Source organism: Myxocyprinus asiaticus, chromosome 48 (assembly GCF_019703515.2).
Source record: "Myxocyprinus asiaticus isolate MX2 ecotype Aquarium Trade chromosome 48, UBuf_Myxa_2, whole genome shotgun sequence".
NCBI classification, from domain to species: domain Eukaryota; kingdom Metazoa; phylum Chordata; class Actinopteri; order Cypriniformes; family Catostomidae; genus Myxocyprinus; species Myxocyprinus asiaticus.
The window spans coordinates 21,866,191-21,875,645 of NC_059391.1; the positions used below are offsets into that span (position 1 = coordinate 21,866,191).

The 9,455-nt window shown below is 40.5% G+C and overlaps 1 protein-coding gene across 9 annotated transcripts in view; it reads right to left on the reverse strand.

The window, feature by feature from the left end:
- LOC127437827 (A-kinase anchor protein 13-like) overlaps positions 1-9,455 on the reverse strand; it is a 136,674-nt gene that overhangs the window by 2,942 nt on the left and 124,277 nt on the right. For 8 of the 9 annotated variants that reach the window (XM_051693031.1, XM_051693033.1, XM_051693026.1 and 5 more), the window contains 6 exons: positions 7,783-7,929; positions 7,601-7,671; positions 5,616-5,660; positions 5,359-5,409; positions 4,423-4,887; positions 3,580-3,895 (listed from right to left, as the gene is read on the reverse strand). In XM_051693031.1, the coding sequence (XP_051548991.1) occupies positions 3,580-3,895; positions 4,423-4,887; positions 5,359-5,409; positions 5,616-5,660; positions 7,601-7,671; positions 7,783-7,929 (1,095 nt within the window). The remainder of the gene's footprint in view (positions 1-3,579; positions 3,896-4,422; positions 4,888-5,358; positions 5,410-5,615; positions 5,661-7,600; positions 7,672-7,782; positions 7,930-9,455) is intronic. The other variant, XM_051693028.1, reaches the window with a different exon arrangement.

Below are 9,455 nucleotides of genomic sequence, written 5' to 3' on the forward strand. Positions count from 1 at the left end.
CTAAATAAAGATAATTTAGTGAAAAAATAAAATTATAAACAATATAAATATAATACTTCAGATAAATGATATTGCAAGGCAGTACTTCAAGCTTGAATTTCTATGATGGTAGGAGAATTTCTTATTACAAATTTTACGCAAGGTCAGGGGGCATGATTAGTTGTATTAATTTTTTTAGATAATCACACTACATTAACACGTTAAATCAACAGCCCTATTGAAAACCGCTTGAAAATTTGTCTAAAAGAATACTGCTGCACTACACATTGGTTCCCTTTTGTGTATGATCGCTATGGGACACCGTCCGAGTGTCACGTGGTCGGAAGCCCTAATGCAATCACACACATTTATTGGCTGATGGCGATTAAGCGATGCCCTCTAGGGAGCTATGTCATGGGTGCTCACTTTCACGCCATCGAGTCAGATTTTATGTTCTTCAGTGCATGAATTTTCTAAGTCTGTGTTTGTTTTCTAGCGACTCACATCGAAGTGAGAATAATTTTTCTCCCTTTTGAGTGGCAAACACGAAAGGACATCGTTGAGACAGCGTGAATTTCAGAGCAATTTTAATGTGTTTTTTTACCAAACATTACAAGGGACCGACGAGGACAATGGTGCTTCGACGAGGCTCACAATTTCTCACCATGAGGCGTTATCCCCACTTTTCCAGTTCTACGGCCTCCAGATTTGGATCTCTGTGTGCTGGAGCCATTTGGGATTTCGACTTTGTGTCTGAGAAGACAGGAGTGCAAACGGACACCGGAATCCTCCTTATGTATGTCACCCTCCCCCTGAGCGAAAGCGTGAGTCTTGTCAGACATGCTATGAGGCCTTGCTCAGTGGCCATTTTCTAACAAACAACGCGTGCGAGAGACCATGCGCATCGTGAGCCGTCACCATTATAAAACACTGTATGAGAGAATTCGTCTTTGGACGGTAAAAATTGGCCCCTTTGTCCCTATTGTTTTTTTTCTGTGTCGTTCTGGGAGAATGCACATGAACAAGGCAATGGAGGAGCGGTCTCGGCCTCTCTCTGTCTCCCCTCCCCGTCCGAAGCGCTGCTCGTGGCGGAGGGGATCATGCATTGATCGGTGAGCCTGGCCGCAGAATGATGGTGCTGGAATAAGAGAATATTCCCTAACTGTGTGATGGCAAACCAACACGTGGAGTGCTTCGTCTGTGCCATTATTCTGTCGGGATTCTATCAGGAGATGTGAGGTATTTTAACTTGTTTTTTCTTTCGCCCGTTTCGTGGATCACACGGGGATTCTGGCGAGAGAAGAGAAGCGCACTACTCGATCTCTGCTAAAGTTTTCGATGGCAGCATGTATTTTGCTTTTTTCAGACAGCTGTTGTATCTACACACAATGCTTTTGAAGTCCAACCAAGCACATCGCGTTAAGGAATGCCTTTGAGCTCACTGGCTCCATTTGGACTTTCCCTCGATTCACTGCTAGTGGCATTGGCATCGTTTAAGAGAGTCTGGGACTTGCATGCCCTGTCGATCAATCCCTTGTGTAAGGATTTTGTGCCAGGGTGTTCAAGGTATGTGTTAATACCTCATTTGGGCTATTTACCCAAAGTTATTTCTACGTCATTTCGCTTGCAGACCATTAATTTTCAGGCTTTCTCTCCTCCCCTATTTGAGTCAGAGGAGCATGAAATGTTACATATGCTTTGCCCAGTTCGGGCACTGTGAGTTTATGTTAACCGTACTAGCCAGTGGCGTAAGTCAGAACAGTTGTTTGTGTGCTTTGATGGCCTCAACAGAGGTGTTTCGGTGTCCAAGCAAAGACTGTCTCATTAGTTTACTGATGCAGTTTTGAGTGCTTACGAAACGCATGGTTTAACTTCGCCTTCGGGTATTCAAGCCCATTCTACAAGGAGCATGGCATCCTCATGGGCTTTGGCTAGAGGTGCATCTTTGGAGGACATTTGTATAGCAGCAGGGTGGTCCTCTCTGTTACATTTGTTAGATTTTATAATCTGGACAAGGGTTTGACTCCTGCCTCCGAGGTTCTCTCTGTTGGAACAGGAGTAAATTCATAATTCCTTTAATTTAGACTCTTTAGCTCGCTTGTGCACCACTGTATGCTTGTCACACTCTTTGCATTTTACTGTTCACATGGCATTAATGTATTTCATTCCCACAGCAATCATACGCAGCTTAAGTTCTACAAAAGGGAACATCTCGGTTACGTACGTAACCATGGTTCCCTGAGGGGAACGAGACGCTGCGTATCTGACCATACTCTCTATCAGCTGCATAGGCTCGTGCCTTTTGTAGAAAATCTGACTCGATGGCAAGAAAGCGAGAGCCTTTATGGAGCCCGTGACGTAGCTCCCTAAGAGGTGTAGCTTAAGTGCCATCAGCCAATAAATTGGCGTGATTGTATAAGGGCTTCAGACCATGTGACACTAGGATGGTGTCCCATAGCGATCATATGCAGCATCTCGTTCCCCTCAAGGAACCAAGGTTACGTACGTAACAGAGACGTTTTCTGTATGCCGCTATGTCTTTTGCGCAGTGCACGCAGCTAAAAAAAATTTCATCAGCCATCCACGTTCAGCCCAATTTGTCTAGACACACGGACAACATCTGGCTTGATAATGGTATTTTGATAATTTCTATTGAAATACTGTAGTACATGAGAAATCTACCATAGTGTACCTTTAAAATATCTTGGAGACATATCTTGGTTACACATGACATCCTGTCTACACTGGACGCAAGCAGCATGTCACATCAAAAGCAACAGAACCCATTGGAATAAATTATGCTGTCTACACTGGAGTCAGTTGCGTCAGTCCTGTTCCATTTTGCGCTGCACGCGCTGGCGCTGCTACTGGCAACAACACAAATAAACGGTTTAGAACGTTTGTGTTATTGTTCAGTGTAGACAGTCTAAAGTCGTTGTGTTGTGTCAATGGCCACGCCCGGTTTAGCCAGGGCATTAGCTCTTATAAGCAAACAACATGAAATGGCATTAACAATGCATTTAACTTTAGTATTGTGACATATTTCCTTGTGAAACGAAATATGCAGCAGGAAATAATACGGATCATGTCTTGATTTTCTCTACTGGGATCTGATTGGATCATCAATGTGAGGCTACAATGACTACATTTACATGGACACAAGAAACGGCTTATTGCGAAAAAGCGAGTTATTACGAGAAAACAGCGTTCCGGTTTACATACACTGTATAAGCGAAGTACACTTTACTCCCGTATGCATGCGGCTCAGGCAGTAAGCAGCTTTCTCCACAGCAACGTAAATTTCCTGTGACACTTGTGTAAATAACACACATGACATCCGAGGAAGACTTCACTATTTTACCCGCTGTTGATTCGCTTTATTTGCTGTGTTTGTTTCCTTAACTTTCTATTGTGACCTGCAGCTGAATTGCGACTAACGTTAGGGACAATGCCGTTTCAGAGGTGGAAAAGTTACTTTTATATCACAATCATGCAAAATATGACCAGGGAAATTTGTCAATAGAGTAAATAGGGTTGATTCTGATTTCATGTCATCTTTAAATACTCTACAACAAAACTACTGAAGCTTCTGTACACTACCTGCAGTCTGGCTCTGCTGTCCTTTTCCCTTCTTCTTCTTCTTCTTGTCCTTCTTCTCTTTGGGTTTGGCCAGCTGCAGAAGACGGCTGTGGGTCTGACTCTGCGCCTCACTGTTCTGGCTCTTCTGGCTTGAGTTAGAGGAGAAAGGGTTGAGGTTTTTCCCTTTGCGTATGGAGTCCATGCGGGACAGGAAGTCTCGGGCAGATGGAGAGGAGGAGAGCTCAACCTCTGAGGGGTCACGGTCCAATGAACCAGAGCTCTGGAACTTTGATGAGTCCTCGGACGTGGTGGAGGGGGACCGGTTCTTCCTCTGTGCCTGCAAGCGAAAGAGAATTATAGAAATGGGGCAAAAATAACCCAATAAACAGATGCAAGGGTGGCTATGTTAATACATTAATAAATAATCGTATATTTTGTTGTACTGCCTATAATTTATGCATATTTCAATACAAAAATTACTGTTTTACAGTATTTTCTGTGTGTATTACAGTTAAAAAAAAAAAAAAGGGGAAAAGTGGTCTTAAAATGTACTGAAGTTACTCTGACCAGTACTGTTAAATTTCACATCATTTTGAGTTTTCAGGAAAAGGGAACTTAAAAACTAAAACAAGGTACAATTACATCATTTAAACTGCAGGCCTTTTGTGTTCTTATAATTACAGAACAGTTATGTAATTTTGAGGAGGAATGGAACAGATTGCGTGCAAACATACTGCACCATGAGAGAATAATTACATATAAATGTACTGTATGTTTACAATATAATCTATCAAACACTATCTATCTGTCTATCTATCCATCCATCCATCCTGGATGCACAGATAGATGGATCTTCTTCCTCACCTCTATTTGTCTGATATGCTCGGCATCTCTCTGCAGTTGCTCCCGTTCTCTCTCCAGCTTCTTCTGGCTGTCTCGGAGACGTGCCAGGTCCCTCTGATACTCTTCCTTCTGACTCTGGAGGTCTTGTTTCTGCTCCTCCAGCATCTTGTGTCTCCTCTGCACGTCCTCCTCTTGGGTTTGCAGCTGCGCCTCCCTCTGGGCCAGCTCAAGCTCCCGTGCTTCCCACTCCTTCTCCCTGCGCTTCCTCTCCTCGGCGTGGGCGGCCTGCTGCTTCTGCAGGCAGGCGACCTCCTGCCGCTGCTTCTCCAGACTTCGCTGTTTCTCCTGCTCGATCAGTGAGCTGGGCCGCGAAGAGGAGGAGGAACAGGATGAGGTAGAGGAGATGGAGGGATGGCGTGAAGAAGGCTGGGTATTTAATGCATAGCGTTGGTCTTCAATGAAGGTGTCTTGCTGGACAACGACAGCCTGCGTGGGCGCAGAAAGCAGATTTAAATCAGATGTGGACCACTACTTTACCACAAAGTGTATAAATTGATCAATGTCGCATTTCTAACTCTTACTGAAAATGACTATATCTCTCATTAACTATAAGTAAAACAATAATGCCATTGGCAAGGGTTAAACTGAGCATGTTAGTGGACTAAAACTAAATTCATGTGAAACAGGACCATCTTGTGGCCACAGAGCACCTTTACCAGTCAGGCCCAACTATCACCCACAAAAGGTCACTATCAACAATGGCATAAATCTATTTTGTGTTGAGTGCATCTTAATACATAATAAAGCACTCTGCTTGATTACAAGCCCACAGATGAAACCTCTGCATTTTAAAAATTAAATTTCTATTCATGCACTTCCTTCTGTCACGCTAGGGATGAGTTCTGCTGGCATCATCAGAGCAAAATGCAAGAAATAAACGAGAACTGAATGACTCACCTGTAATGTGTTGAGCAGGTCATGCAGATGAACGACACTCTGAAGAATCTGCTGTGAGAGAGGATTGAGAAAACCAAAGCGTTTACATCTCTATACAGTACACTGAGGGGGGGATTTGTGTGTGTAGAGATATAAAGATTATACAGTAATATGTGCTCATGTATGTGCGTCTCTTCACCCTACATACTAGCTAGGGTCCCTGTCCAGTGAGCTGAAGTTATTTCACCTTTAACATGATCAAAAACATAAAAACCTACCTCATTGTTCCTCTTGAGTAGGAGCAGGGGGTTGGTGTTGCTTGTCTGGGAAAAGAGAGACAGTTACAGGGTCAAAGCACTGGGTAAGAGAGTATCTAAATCAATAATTATTAACCCACATGTTCTCTGAGATGGCACTGTGGGCACCTGCCGGAAATAAGAGGCATAGTTTCGATGATGGGGTCACATTACTCTGCTGCTGTAGGGCAGGGGACAAGCTTAATGGGTCCTCATTATTGTGCTACTATGGTTATGTTCTAAGATACAAGTGTGTGTGTAAACCTACAGTTCACTTCAGGTTATGAGTGCTATAGCGCAAATATATTCTAATGCACAGCACTAATGGCTTTAGCATATGGTGATGAACTAATGACTAAACATGAATCAGGCTTTACTGGAAATGAGTCTTAGAACAGCACTGGTTATAAGAGTGAATAGCAGCCGTTGATTCAACAACGTTAATTTACTTTTTTAATGCATGTTACTGGTCTTATTGTGAATGATACAATGATGTAAGCTATTCCAAAATGTAGTAAAAAAAAAAATTCAATAAACATGTCTTCATAATCTTTATCAACCTCCAAACACGTGGTTCTACTCTGGTATGCAACGCACACTTTTTTAATCGTATCAATTCCTGATGTACTTTAACATTTTTCTTTGTTAAATATGCCATTTCACATATTTTTAAAAATCTGTTTATAAAGTATAATTTTTTTTATTAATATACAGTATAACAATAAAACATACAAATAATATTTTCAAGTCATATAATGTATATATAAATAATTTGCCTTTAATTTCAAAGTAAATCAACAGTTTAATTTCAGCAATATTTTATCATAACAACAATAATAATATGCAGACTAATAATCAAATAAAAACAATATTCATGTCATGCAATGTATTATTATATTTACATAAATATTTTGCCTTGAATTCAAGAGTAAATAAACTGTTTTAAGTTCATCAGCATCATTATCAATCATTAAATATTTTATATAATATTAACATAAATAGTAAAATTTCAAGTCAGTTAACATTACTTAAATACATTTTATTTCACGTTGATAAAACTAAATTTAATATTTTATAAAATTAATATACAGTATAATGATAATATAAATAATATTCATATTTACATTTAATATATATACACCGATCGGTCGCAACTTTAAAACCACCTGCCTAATATTGTGTAGGTCCCCCTCGTGACGCCAAAACAGCGCTAACCCGCATGTCAGAATAGCATTCTGAGATACTATTCTTCTCACCACAATTGTACAGAGTGGTTATCTGAGTTACCGTAGACTTTGTCAGTTCGAACCGGTCTGGCAGTTCTCTGTTGATCTCTCTCATCAACAAGACATTTCTGTCCACAGAACTGCCGTTCACTGGATGTTTTTTGTTTTTGGCGCCATTCTGAGTAAACTTTAGAGACTGTTGTGCCTGAAAATCCCAGGAGATCAGCAGTTACAGAAATACTCAAACCAGCCCATCTGGCACCAACAATCATGCCACGGTCCAAATCACTGAGATCACTATTTCCCCATTCTGATGGTTGATGTGAACATTAACTGAAGCTCCTGACCCGTATCTGAATGATTTTATGCACTGCACTGCTGTCACACGATTGGCTGATTAAATAAATCGCATGGATGATTGTTGGTGCCAGATGGGCTGGTTTGAGTATTTCTGTAACTGCTGATCTACTGGGATCTTCACGCAAATGTTATTTATTTTTAATAAGTCAATTTTTTTTTATATTATTATAGATGTGTACATATACTTCTGAACTTAATTTGTGAGGAAATTAACTGATTAAATTAATTTGCTTCACTTTTTTTACATTTTACTCTTAAATATTGTCTTAAATGTATTTCATGCATCCCATTCTGAATAAAAATTATTGCAGCTGTTTCCATCATGAGCTGTCGAAAACAAACACACACACACAGTTGTGATTGACTTAAAACTGTCATTACCTTCTTTAAAACGCTGTCTGACTCAGTCCTCCGCAGCTCGGCTGAGTCGTCCGTCTCCTCTCTATCTCCATCTGCAGGAGATCAAACACACTGATCAATCTCACCTGGAAGAAACACCTACACACACGAGCATCATCACAAACACTCTCACGCACACACCCGCATATGGAAAACATGCCCACCTTTACTCTTTGAGATGTTCATCTGGTGACTGTCAAAGCCTCCAAAGGTTTCCGCCCGTCGCGGCAAAGACACGGGCCCGGTCGCGCACACACCATCCTGTACGGCCCCTCCCAGACTGCCATTCACCAGAACCTGCAACATCTCAACTGCACACACACACACAAACTAAATTAAACATGGAATAATGTCGAAGAACATGTCTGGGCCAGATTTCATCCTAAAATCAAAAACGTATATTTGCTAAAGATATATATTTAGCAAATATAAGTATTCGATTTTAATATATATATATATATATATATATATATATACACACACACACACACACACACACACACATGGCCACTGGAGGCCAAAAGTTTGGAATAATGTACAGATTTTGCTGTTTCGGAAGGAAATTGGTACTTTTATTCACCAAAGTGGCATTAAACTGATCACAAAGTATAGTCAGGACATTAATAATGTGAAAAATTACTATTACAATTTGAAAAAAATGTTCAGAACTTCTTAAACTACTTCAAAGAGTTCTCATCTAAAAATCTTCCGCGTGCAGCAATGACAGCTTTGCAGATCCTTGGCATTCCAGCTGTCAGTTTGTCCAGATACTCAGGTGACATTTCACCCCACACTTCCTGTAGCACTTGCCATAGATGTGGCGGTCTTGTCGGACACTTCTCTCGCACCTTACAGTCTAGCTGATCCCACAAAAGTTCAATGGTGTTAAGATCCATAACACTCTTTTCCAATTATCTGTTGTCCAATGTATGTGTTTCTTTGCCCACTCTAACCTTTTCTTTTTGTTTTTCTGTTTCAAAAGTGTCTTTTTCTTTGCAATTCTTCCCATAAGGCCTGCACCCCTGAGTCTTCTCTTTACTGTTGTACATGAAACTGGTGTTGAGCGGGTAGAATTCAATGAAGCTGTCAGCTGAGGACATGTGAGGAGTCTATTTCTCAAACTAGAGACTCTGATGTACTTATCCTCTTGTTTAGTTGTACATCTGGCCTTCCACATCTCTTTCTGTATTGTATATCCTCCATTCCTCAAAACAATGATTGACTGTCGAGTTTCTAGAGAAAGCGGTTTCTTTTTTTTTTGCCATTTTTGACCTAATATTGACCTTAAGATATGCCAGTCTATTGCATACTGTGGCAACTCAAAAACAAAAACAAACACAAAGACAATGTTAAGCTTCATTTAATGAACCAAATAGCTTTCAGCCGTGTTTGATATAATGGCAAGTGATTTTCTAGTACCAAATTAGCAATTTAGCATGATTACTCAAGGATAAGGTGTTGGAGTGATGGCTGCTGGAAATGGGGCCTGTCTAGATTTGATCAAAAATGACTTTTTTTAAATAGTGATGGTGCTGTTTTTTACATCAGTAATGCCCTGACTATAGTTTGTGATCAGCTGAATGCCACTTTGGTGAATTAAAGTACCAATTTCCTTCCGAAACAGCAAAATCTATACATTATTCCAAACTTTTGGCCTCCAGTGTATATATTAGTAAAATTATGACCCAGACCCAAAAAAACAACCTGATGCATCTAGCAAAATCAAATACACACCATCAGCTTACTAAAAGCTGAGAGAAGAGAAAGAGGGCCGAATCAATATTCTTCCCTGTTCCTTGCCCTGTGACATTAAAGCAATCCATTATCTGTTTCTGTC